The following is a 13,114-nucleotide window of genomic DNA, read 5'->3' as shown; positions in this document are numbered from 1 at the left end:
AACAGGAGTCTTCGGCAAGAGGATCTTACGTAGCTCAGGTGGACAGCCAAGAGAAATGTCATTGTTTTGGAGGCCTCTGGGACATTCCTGAGCAACAACTTATAAGAATATTTCAAAAAAGTTTTTGGTTAGTAAACTGGCATGGATTAAGGGGTCAAAGTGATTGCTGCACAAGCCTGACAACTTGAGTTTGATCCTTAGAACCCACTTAAAAGTAGAAGAAACTCCACAGTAATCCTGACCTTCATACACATATACCTTGCCAGAACCTTCTGCACACATACAGTACATACATACATGGGTAAACAAAATAATAAAACATTTTAATCACTTATGGCTTCTGGAAACAGCATTATCCACAACATTATAAACTCCTCCTGTATTTTCAGTGTATAGCAGGTGAATATTTTCTTCATTTCTGTGATCAGATTGCCTCTTGAGTATATTAATAATTTCATCTGTTGTACAGAAGCTTTTTAATTTCATGAGATTCCATTTGTCAATTGTTGTTTCCTGAGCTACTGAGGTGTTATTCATGAAGTCTTTACCTATGCCTATAACCTTTTCATCCTTTTCATTCACTTCCCCCGGCATTGTTTGTTATGAAGAAGTTATCTTTTCTCCAATATGTGTTTTTGGCATCTTTGTCAAAGTCATTTGGCTATGGATGCTTATATTTGGTTCCTCTATTCTATTCTCCAATCTCTATGTCTGTTTCTGTGCCGTTTTTATTATGTTGCCTCTGGTGTAACTTCAAATCAGCTATCGTGATAGCACCACTGTTATTTTTACTGCCCAAGATTACTTTGTCTATTCAGGGTCTTTTATGTTTCCATATGAATTTTAAGCTTTTGTTCTGGTTTTTTTTTTGTTGTTGTTGTTTGGCTTTGTTTGTTTTTCCAGTTCTCTGATGAATGGTGTTAGAATTTTGATGTACATTGCATTGAACCTGTGGATTTTGGCAGGATAGCCATTTGCTCAGTTGATTCTTGAACATACGATGCTTTCTGTCTTCTGAAAGATCTTCCATTTTCTTTTTCAGTATTTTAAAGTTTTCATTGTAAAAGGTCTTTTTAATTTTTATTTTTTTATATTAATCACAGGTTATTTACTTTGTATCACAGCCGTAGCCCCCTCCCTCATTCCTTCCAAATCCCATCCCACCTTCCCTCCCTTATCTCCTCCCTGCCCCTTTCCAAGTCCACTGATAGGGGAGGACCTCCTCCCCTTCCATCTGACCTTAGCTTATCAGGTATCTCCAGGACTGGCTGCCATGTCTTTCTCTGTGGCCTAGAAAGACTGTTCCTCCCTCGGGGGAGGGGGCGGGGAAGGTAAAGGAGCCAGTCATTGAGATCATGTGAGAAATAGTTCCTGTTCCCCTTACTAGGGAACCCACTTGGATACTGAGCTACCATAGGATACATCCGAGCAGGGGTTCTAGGTTATATCCATACATGCATGGTCCTTGGTTGGAGAAACAGTCTCATAGAGGACCCTATGCCCTGCTATATTTTGTCCTTGTGGAGCTCCTGTCCTCTCTAGGTCATACTAACTCCCCCTTCTTTCATATGATTCTCTGCACTCTGCTGAAGGTTTGGTTATGAGTCTCCGCATCTGCTTTGATACACTGTTAGATAAGAGTCTTTCAGAGGCCCTCTGTGGTAGGATTCTGTCCTGTTACTTGTTTTCTCCTACTTCCCCTGTCCATCCCATTTTTCTTTCTAAGTGAGGATTGATCGTCTTACTTGGGTCCTCTTTCTTGTTTATCTTCTCTAATTGCACATATTTTAGTATGTTTATCCTATCTTATAGGTCTATATAAGTGAGTATATACAGTGTGTATCTTTCTCCTTTCTTTTAGTTAGTTTGACTTAAGAGTGTGCCAACTGTGTTTTTTTTAGAAAACCAGCTTGCTTTGTGTGCACATGTGTCTGTATGTGCACATGGAGGTGTGTGGTGTGTATTCTAGTATGTAGGAGTGGATATATGAATGTGTATAAAGATCAGTGGATGGTGCCCTCAACTCCTTTATACCTTATTTAGGGAGCAAACTCTCACTATCTAGAGCTACCTTACTGTGTTGGTTAAGCTGGCTGGCCAACAGTCCCTATAAAACCCTACCCCCTCATCCCCGGCACTGAAAATACAAATGCCATCAACCATTTTTATCTTTTGTATGTGACTTCTAGGAACCAAACTCTGATCTTCATGTTGCGTAGCAAACACTTGTGTTTATAGCTATAAGATATTTTGCATGTATTGTTATTTCTGTCATTATCTCCTCCATTCACACTAGAATGATGGGCTTCATAGTGCACAAATCTTTATTTTATTTCTTTATTGTTGTATCTCAAGCAGTTAGACCAATACCAGGCACAAAATAGCCATCAGTAAAAACTTGTATAAGTGGATATCTATGTGATGGTTCTCCTTAACATGACTGATGACCTTAGATTATCAGTTGAAGATAATCATTTGTGCATTATAATTTTCTTAGTTATCTTTACCTTAAAATTGTTACATTAGGTAAAATTAATTTGTCTTAAAATCATTAGAACTCCAAAATATCATTTAGAGAATTTAAAGCTGTTTTTAGAGTTCTTGTTATGTTTGCTACCAAGATGTGTGTAAAATATGTGATCATGAATTAGCATAATTTAAAATTTGCTGCAAAAATAACATGTTTTGCGAGTTGGCCGGTGTGTGGTCCCTGATTTAGCAGTTATTTATTAATTACTTAAGTGGTTGGACACTTTAGATCAGTGAATGAAACCGTGGTTAAGAGCATGAGCTTGGCTTTATAAAGACTTATGTTTATAGGCTTGGGTGATTATTTATTAATACTTGTTTAGTTTCCTTGAGTAGCTTTGAAACATAGATTCTCATCAATGATTGTTCCCATAGATATTTAATGTTAAAGTAATAGGAAACCGTAAAAGTGTAATAGCACAACAGTAATATTTCATAATTGTTGGTTCTGTCGCTATTTTATTATTTGTAGAAATAACCCTGATGTTAAGTACAGTTTACTCAGAGAAACTGGCACATTGATTATAAATTTAATTCTTTATAAATTAATTACTGTAACTAAAATCATCATTACAATAAAGATGCTGACACTGCAACATGGACTTTCCTAAATCAGACTTCTGTTTTGGGTTAAATTTCATTTGAGCATTTGAAGGAGGATTATTATTGGCAAGAGCCAACAGCTTATGCATATTTACATAGCTTAAAAAAACTAAAGAGTGCAGGGTATCTTATGAAAAAAGGAGGAGATAGAAAGACCTGGAGAGGACAGGAGCTCCACAAGGAGAGCAACAGAACCAAAAAAAATCTGGGCCCAGGGTTCTTTTCTGAGACTGATACTCCAACCAAGGACCATGCATGAAGATAATCTAGAACTCCTGTACAAACATAGCCCATGGTAGCTCAGTGTCCCAAGTGGGTTCCCTAGTAAGGGGAATAGGGACTGTCTCTGACATAAAATCAGTGGCTGGTTCTTTGATCACCTCCCCCTGAAGGGGAGCAGCCTTGCCAGGCCACAGAGGAAGACAATGCAACCGGTCCTGATGAAACCTGATAAGCTAGGGTCAGATGGAAGGGGAGAAAGACCTCCCCTATCAGTGGACTTGCGGAGGGGCATGGGAGAAGAGTCAGGGAGAGCAGGATTGGGAGGGGCTGAGAGGGAGGGAGTGACAGCTGGGATACAAAGTGAATAAATTTTTTAAAAAAATTAAAAATAATGGAAAAAAGGAAAAGCAAACAAACAAAAAAAACCCTAAAAGAATACACATCATCTCTTTGGAAAGTCAGGTAATTTGGATGTGAGTAGTAGAAAGAATGAAAAGTTATATATGGAACAACGTAACTTTAAAATTGGAAGAATTGTTGTGGGGGACCAAATATATAACATAATTCAGAGCCTTGCATGAATTGGTCCTCAACTTACATTTTAAGAGATTTTGGATAACCAAATCAGTGAGAGATTTGGTAGCTTGTTTTGTAATGTTTTAATGAAGCTTATTTTTTCCTCTCTCTAAAAGAATGCCAGTGGATCCATAGTATCTCTAAGCTAGGAAATGTAGGAAGAAAGTCAGTTTTTTCAGAATCACTGCATTACTCTTTGGGATTTTTTTGTTTGTTTGTTTCTTTTCTGTAATTACCAGAAAGGATCCTATTAGGTAAGTGTTTTCAATTTGGAACAATAAGGAAAATTAAATGTTTAAAAATAGGCAGATTATTCTATTTTAAAGTATATATACAAGTCTCTTAGTAGTACTAATTAGCAAATAGTCCTTTGATTTATCAAATTACCGAAGTATTTATCTTTGCTTATTCTTAGAATGCACAAACTTGTGAAACCTTCTACTGAGAAGAAGTATGTGGATCTCACTGTGTCATTTGCCCCAGACACTGATGGAGATGAAGATTTGCCAGGACCTCCAGTAAGATACTACTTCAGTCACACTGATGAAGAAACGTTGTCATAGAGATACTCGGGACTACTTTATTTTGGAAAGTGTACTTAATTCAGAAGCTAAAATTAAATCAGCTCATAATACTGTGGATTTCTTTTTGCCTTAACTTAAGGAAAACATCAGTAGGAAGCTTAACTACACTGAAGAATTACAAAACATTTTGGAGCATAGTTCACATCTCTTCGTTGCTTCATACGGTTATTATCACAGCAACTTTGAACTGGAATACCATGTCTTAATGCTTACAAGTTTGTATATTAAGCCCCGTGGATGAAAGAAGGAACAAAGAAAGCATTTATCTATGACCAGAAGAAATAAAGATGAAGAAATTGAAAATAGTGAATCCTGGCTATTCAAAAAGCTAAATCCTGTTTTCAGGCTTTCTTTTTTTTTTTTTTTTTTATTTGAGACCCATTTTTCAATATAAATAGTGTGACACTATACCTCTTTCATAATTAGGCTTTGAAAATTTCCTGAGAGGAGGGGGGTTAATAGTGATCGATGAAGAATAGAGATTTAAATTTGTGTAGTTAAGTTAGTGTCTTGTTACTTGTGCTAACAGAGTTTGTTATATTACTTCCTCCCATAAATCAGGATTTTTGCTGATATGATCAGTGTTGTAAACCATGATGACGTGTTAACTTGAGCTCAATGTTAACAGTATTATATGCACTCTGACAACTCTCATAGAAAATCCATGAATGTGAGCATATAGATATGGCTAATCATTTGATTCTTAATACGCCTTTATTTTATTTATCTGGAGCTCAAAGCCAGACATAGTATATAAGGCTGAAATGTTATATAAAAGACAATATCCTTAGAAATAGGGGAAAATACGAGTACGGTTGTCTTTTTCTTTCCAATGTAATAGAGAAAAAAATAATAGTATGTTTTTTAAAGAAAACATGTCATTTTACTCTTCATTCCCAAAATGGGAATTGGCAGAGAGAAAGAATATATTTTTTTAGGTTTTTTTTTTTTTTTTTTTTCCATTGAGAGAAATGTTCTGTTTCCTGATATGAACAATTGCAAGTAATCATATAATTGGGTCCATCAACAGAGATAAACAATACGTTACTGTCAGTAAATGACTTTTTTTTACAAGGGTAATCATGTGTTCTCAACAGCAAGTTCTTACAACCTCCCAAAGTCACTTACCTGGAGCTCCTACTCATTTTCAGACCATTTGTAGCTACTTTGATGAATTAAAATTTAGATTAAATCAACATTACTCCAACAGTATAGTTACTTTCCATTTACAAATACTTAAATACTTTTAAATGTCTATGTTAACCAATTTTTTGTTTCCTCCTTTTATAAAGTCTCCAATTGGGAAATGGGTGAGTTATTGTAATAAAATGTTCTCTTCATTGAGAGATGGAGAATAGTGAGCAGGATTTGTTGGTAAAGAAATGGCTACATAGAAAAATAAACTTTTTTTTTGTCATATCCTACCCTTCCTTTCCTATTATGTATATTCCTAGTATAATGGTAAAAATTAATGTTACATAAAATTGAATCCAGGAACATCAAAGACTTTGTGGCTTAGAACTTAATGAGGGCAGGAATAATAGAATGTTTCTGTTTTTTGTTTGTTTGTTTGTTTTGATAAAAAGCCTCTTTCAATTTTTACTTTGTCTCCTATTCTTTGGTAATAATGTTATTCTCTTGGCAACCATTCAGCAGTCCTCAAACATGAACAGATAGTTTGGCACTGTTTTATTCAAGTGTTCACATACCTTTAGAGGTAAATGAGAACCATGCTTTGTAGACTGCCATAGTAAACAAATAAATTAATAAATCAAATCAACCAGGATAAGGTAAAGTTCATTTTGCAATTAAACCTACAACCATTTTTTCATTTGTTTTTTTGGTTTTTGTTTCACTCTTCTGTAGGTAATGATTATTACTGTCCTAATTTTTACTAAACTGGAAAGCCATAGTGAACTTGATGACAACTGTTTTTCTTGTTTTGTTTATTTTGTACTTTAAGATTATTAATGAAATGTAACTATTGAATACTGGGGAAAAAATAGTGTTACTCCATTCAGTGATTCCTTTTTTTTTTTTTTAATTCTACAAATAAGTGTAAAATATTTTAGGTTATTGCCATAATTCATGTTCTGTGGTTCTTTACACTCTTTTTTAATTTTTATTTTTTATATTAATTACGTTTTATCATTTTGTGTCCCAGATGTAGCCTTCTCCCTCACCTCTTCCCATGCCCCTCTCCAAGTCCACTGATAGGGGAAGTCCTCCTCCCCTTCGAGCAGACCCTAGCCTATCAGATCTCATAAGGACTGGTTGCATTGTCTTCCTCTGGTAAAGCTGCTCTCCCTCCACCCCACCCCCCTTTGGGTTGGTAAGCAAAGAGCTTGCCACTGAGTTCATATCAGAGACAGTCCCTATTCCCCTTACACGAGAACCCACTTGGAGACTGAGCTGCCATGGGCTACATCTGTGCAGGGGTCTAGGTTATCTCTATGCATGCTCCTTGGTTGGAGTATCAGACTCAGAAAAAAACCCTCAGCCCAGAATAGGCTGGGAATCGTGGCGCAAACCTGTAATCCCAGCACTCACAGAGGCAGAGACAGGCAGATCTCTGAGTTCAAGGCCAGCCTGGTCTACAAACTGAGCACAGGAAGGCCCTATCTCTTATTCTGTGGTTAGTACTGCTTCTGTTACATTCTCTGCAAGCAGACTGGTTTCGGGCATATAAGCCAAAAGAGAACTGTGTGCTTTACAAGCTAAAAGCTGTAACTTTAATATCCAGGAGCACAAATAAATGAGAAAAAGAGGTACTCCGTGAAAAACTTAGTTTGGGGTTTCTAAAGTCCATCCTTATAGACTTGAAACTGTTGTGTTATGTGTCTTAAGTTCTTTATTCGTTGTTCCAAACGTACAACATGGAATCAGTATGTATTATTTTTATACTTTATCTTTCATGACACATTGTTGGGACAGCATCAAAGTACAAAAATATAGCTATAGCTGGGCTTACAAGTCTAGAGTAGAGTACTTATCTCGCGCACACAAGGCTTTGGGTTTGAGTCAACTCAAAAACAAAATCAGAGTTTAGATCTTGGGAGTCAGATGAAATAACAACAAGCAATTTGTATTTGCTTTACTCTTACTGTATCATGAAATCTTGTTTGTTTGGTTTTTGTGTTTGCATGTGTGAACATGATTTGTTTTACCTGCATGTATGTCTATGCACCACATGTCTGCAGTGCTCATGAAGCCAGAACAGGGTGTTGGATACCCTGAGACAGGAGTTACACAGAGTTGTAATCTGTCATGTGAGAGCTGGGGAATAAACCCAGGTTCTTTCAAAAGGCAGTCTGTTATCTTAACCACTGAGCCATCACTCCAGTCTCAAAAGCTTCCTTTTTGTAACTGAAAAAGGCCTGTTTTAAGTATGTAAAATGTGAGTATGCAATTTATGGAATAATTTTAAAATAATTGCTCACCTATTCAATATTAAAATAGAACCTTGGTATCAGAAACCTTCCTAATTCTTCCCCAGTCACAAACATCTTACACCCTTGGTAATCACTGCTCTTCTACTTTTGGTTTTAACGGTTGGCTTGTTCTTATGGTATTATTGCCCCCCCCGTGTAAATCAAAACGGAACAGTTTAGTTCTGTCTGCTTTTGAACTGTTTGTAAAGAATCATTCTACATAGTTTTCTGTCTTTCATTTGCCATGATTCTTCCGTGTTCGTCGTGGCCATGTTTTCTTTACCATCGCTATAATAGTTTACTTTTGTATTAATATACCAGTTTATGTGTTGTATTGACTGAATGACAAAGATGTATTTAGTTCAGAATAATTACAGTTCCGTAATAAATATATTTTGTTTCTCTTGAATTGCAAATAAGATGTGTAGGATCAAAATTGCTTGATTGTAGATATTTTTAGTATTTTAATTTTGAAATGAAATAGCATCAGGTTCTCCTTCCCTACTTTTTTTCCTCCTTCTAATAACCCTTCCCATGCACTGTCCCCTTATACTAGGCATTAGATAATATTCATTTTCTCCACATTGTGCTCAGTTTGGATGGTTTTTGTCTTGTTTTGTTTTTGTACTTTGGCAGTGTGGTACACATGCAATTGTGTTTTGTTAACTATTTCCTCTATTATGGGGGCAGACACCACCTATTCACAAGTTCATTGGCCATTTAAGCTTTCTTTTTTGAAAAGTGTCTTGTCAGATCTGTTACACGTTTTCCCTTTGTTTTGGCAGTTCTTTTCCTCATTTGATACATAGAAGATATTTATAAATCATGTTCTTTATTGTCTGTAGAGTTGTACATGTCTTATGGTATGTAGCTAAAGGGTAGGCACTAGCAGGACCAGTCTTTGTTTTATAATTAAAACCTTATTCCCAGCCTGAGGTATCTTCTCTGTTGCCTTCTAGGACACTTCAGTTTTGCCTTTCAGGCTTAAATAGTAATTCAGGAGTTAATTCTGGAAATTTGGTTAATACTATGACAGTAGTATTTTGGTAACGTCTATTTTTTTTCTCCTAGTAGTAGAAAATGTACAAGTCTCTTTTTCTTTCTGAACCTCTTGCCTTTTTTCTTCTAGACTAATGTCTCCATCACTTTAGCTGGTACATTTTTTTATGTTTAACAAAATTCATTCTTTAAACTTTATTTTTTCTATTAAAATGTCATGGTTTTTCTTAACTCTTCTATTTTCCATTCTCAGATATCTTTATAAATTTGCAAACTGTTCACTCTGGCAGTTTTCCCTTTTCTTGCCCCCAAATTTTAATCTTATTTGTGTGGTATGTGTTTCTATGCATGCGAACACCTTTATGTGTTTATGTGTACCGTGTGTATGTGTGTGCTAGAGACTAGAGGAGGGCATCAGACCCTTTAGATCTGGAGTTAAAGGCATTTGTGAGTTACCCCCAATGGATGCTGTGAACCAGACCCTGCTCCTCTGCAAGAGAAAGTACTGTTAACCACCTCTGCAGCCCAAAAAGCATAGTCTGTCTTAATTTCAGTCTGTTGTCTTCTGTTTCTTCTTCTCTTTCTCTGTACCCAGTTTCCTTTTAAGTACTTGCAATATTTTACTTGAAAACATACAGAAATTATTTAATAGGATATTTTCATTCTCTCCCCCCCCCGCCCCTTTTTTTTGCTTCTACAAAATATCTAGGCACTAGTAACTTAAAGTCACTTTGGAACTTCAGGCACTCTGATTTCCTGGCCCTTCTAGAGCAATTCAAGGTAGAACCTCAGACTTTCTGTTATTATTGTTGTCGTCTATCCTTACCCTTAAAGTTCATTCCTTTATAATTCCAAATGTGGCTTGAAGATACCAGAGTCCCCACCTCTTGACTATCCTAAACTTAGATCATTTTTTTTTTTACCCAAGATCTAGCTAAACTAAACTCAAAAGGTTATTATAAAAAACCATATGCTTAGAAAGTCTGATGGTTTAAAAACTCATGTTAAAAGTCTAACGAGCCAGGAACCTTGGAATGTAGCAATGCAGCCCTGATCCACATTTGTCTCACATCTTATTGGTGTTCTATGGGTCCCTAGAGAACACACATATTTGAAACCCAGTCCCAATTTTCTATTCTATTGTCATTTTTTAGGTGAGACTTTGTAAAGTGATTAGAGGAGATCATAACACTTGGAAACAGCAGTCTCAAAGGTTGAAGTGACTTGATTTAAAATGATTTTTCTGACTCACACTGGAGGTCCTGGCCAGGTTGAGATGTAGGAAAAGGTCCTCTGCAATTTTCAATACTGTACATTTGGTCTGTACAATTTATTTTGTACATGGCCCAGACCCATGAACAAAATAAATTTGCACTCCTTTACTATTAAAAAAAATACTAATGAAAAATTAAATATTTTTAATCCTTTGAATTCATTTGAAACTTACTTTGTGTTACAGAATGATAGTTGTTAATGAATTTGAAACTAGTATATTCTATAGTCATTAGAGCTGCACTTGTCTGTGACAAAATTTTTCAATACTATTAAATTTTCTATATCTTTATGTTTTAATAAACTAATGTGAATTATCAAAAGAGTTATATTAAAAGTCACCTGTTTATTTTTTCTCCCGGATTGTTTCTGTTTTATATATCCTCAGACAAAATAAGTGCATGTGTGGTGTTTTGAATAAGAATGACCCCTAGGTTCATTTATTTGAATGCTTACTAAGCAGGGAACAGCACTATTTGAAAGGATTAGAAGGATTAGGAGTGGCCTTGTTGACATTTGCTCAACTATGTTCATAGAAGTGTTATACATAATACCAGAATCTGGAAGCAACCTAGATGTCCCTCAACTGAAGAATGGATACAGAAATTGTGGTACATTTACACAATGGAATACTACTCAGCAAGTAAAAACAAGGAAATCATGAAATTTGCAGGCAAATGGTGGGAACTAGAAAAGGTCATCCTTTTCTAGTGAGAAGCAGAAAGAGAACAGAACAACACAGAAACAGAAAGACACGTGGTATATACTCATAAGTGGATATTAGCCATATAATATAGGATAAACAGTAAAATCTATAGTGTTAAAAAAAAACTAAACATAAAGGAGGACTCTAGGGAAGAGGCTGAAACATTGGAAATAGAAGACAAGGAACAGGATAGGAGCCTTCCACAGAGGACCTGTGAAAGACTCTACCCAGCAGGGTATTGAAGGGGATACTGATGAGACTCGTAGCCAAACTTTGGGCAGAGTGCAGGGAACTTTATGGAAGAAGAAGGTGATAGACCTGGAGGGGACAGGAACTCCACAAGGAGACAAACAGCCAAAATCCTGGACCCAGGAGACCTTGCAGAGACTGACAGTCCAACCAAGGACCATGCGTGGAGATGACCTAGACCCCTTGCTCAGAGGAAGAGAGACTACTCAGTTTTCAAGTGAGGTCCCTAGTAAGGGACACAGGGGATGTCTCTGACATGAAATAAGTGGCCAGCTCTTTAATCACCTCCCCCTGGAGGGTACAGCCTTGCCAGGCCACAAAGGAAGATGATGCAGCCAGCCCTGATAAGACCTAATAAGCTATGGTCAGAAGGGGAGGAGGTCTCCCTTATCAGTGGAATGGGGAAGGGGCATTGAAGAAGATGGAGGGTGGGTGAACCTGGGAGGATATAAAAGATGGGGCTGCAGCTGGGATACAAAGTGAATAAATTGTAATAAATTAATTTTAAAAATAGTGAAGAAAAAAGGGGCTGGAATAGCCTTGTTGGAGGAAGTGTGTCACTGGGGATGGGCCCATGCTAGATTGTGTGCACATGCATGGTAATAATGGACTAAACTGAATCTCTAAGTCCCCATTTAAATGCTTGCTTTCTTTCATAAAAGTTGCTTTGGTCATGATGTGTCTTCCTAGCAATATAACAGTGACTAACACCATAACTCTAGCTTGTTATGTTTTCCTAGTTAATTATGTTTTATCAATGTGAATTATCTCTTTATGCCTTAATGTCTTTTTAGCCATCTCAGGTTTCTTTTTGGTTGGTATTCTTACGGAATAATTTTTCCATCCACTTTGAATCTTGACATACTTTTAATTTTTAGACATTTGCCTGTACATACCAGTCACTTGGATTTGGTGGTCAGGAGGTGTTGATCTAATCTTTCCCTAATGATTGCTCTTCTAGCAGCTGTGATTGGGAGGCTCTAGTTTTTCTCTGCCACCCTACAAAGTATCTCTCCCAGCCTCTCTACTGTTCTCACCTTCCTTTTTATAATTCTGTTTTATGGAACATTCCCATTTCTCTAAAACATGTTTAGTGATTTTTATGTTAAATTCTTTATTCAGATAAATAATGGTTTCTGTTTTCTTAATATACATTGTTTTCTCTTGACTAATATTTTTACTATATTAAATTATGCGTATTCACAGAAAATAACATAACCTAATCATTACCTTTTGCAAATTGTAAAATCCCCAAACAGCAGTATGTCCAGAAACAAATACTCATAAAAGATTGCCACTCCTAGCCCCACTTAAAGATCATTCTGAGTGAAATATCCCAGAAAGAGAAAGACAAACATGGGATATACTCACTTATATAGACCTATAAGATATGATAAACATAATGAAATCTATACACCTAAAAAAGATAATCAATTGAGCGGACATGGGGTAAGATGATCAATCCTCGTTTAGAAAGACAGATGGGATGTGCATTGAACATATGACAGGAGTCTACTGAGCGCATTTGAAAGACTCTAACTAGCAGTGTTTTCAAAGCAAAGACTCATGACCAAACCTTTGGCAGAGTACAGGGAATCATAAAAAAGCAGGGGAGTTAGTCTGATGGGGAAAGGATAGGAGCTCCACAAGGACCAAATATATCTGGGCACAGGGTCTTATCTGAGACTGACATTCAACCAAGGACCATGTATGGATATAAGCTAGAACCTCCACTCAGATGTAGCCTGTGGTAGCTCAGTAACCAATTGGTTTCCCAAAGTGAGGGGAACAGGGACTATTTCTAACAGGAACTCAATGACTGGCTCTTTGGTCTCCCCACCCCGAAGGGAGGAGCAATCCTGTTAGGCCACAGAGGAGGGCTTTGCAGCCAGTCCTGAAGATACCTGATAAAACAGGATCAGATGAATGGGGAGGAGGTCCCC

General features: G+C 36.7%; 1 protein-coding gene across 2 annotated transcripts in view; it reads left to right on the top strand.

Annotated features, from left to right (window-relative positions):
• Positions 1 to 10,569, top strand: part of Uba6 (ubiquitin like modifier activating enzyme 6) — a 72,309-nt gene extending 61,740 nt beyond the window's left edge. For both annotated transcript variants that reach the window (XM_021663117.2, XM_021663118.2), the window contains exon 33: positions 4,346 to 10,569. In XM_021663117.2, coding sequence (XP_021518792.1) covers positions 4,346 to 4,493 — 148 coding nt within the window. In that variant the 3' untranslated portion in view covers positions 4,494 to 10,569. The remainder of the gene's footprint in view (positions 1 to 4,345) is intronic.
• The last annotated feature ends 2,545 nt before the right edge of the window (positions 10,570 to 13,114 follow it).

The sequence above is a fragment of the Meriones unguiculatus genome, chromosome 3 (assembly GCF_030254825.1).
Source record: "Meriones unguiculatus strain TT.TT164.6M chromosome 3, Bangor_MerUng_6.1, whole genome shotgun sequence".
In the NCBI taxonomy this organism is placed as follows: Eukaryota; Metazoa; Chordata; class Mammalia; order Rodentia; family Muridae; genus Meriones; species Meriones unguiculatus.
Note: the sequence above shows the minus strand (reverse complement) of the source record. Positions and strands in the feature narration are given on the sequence as shown.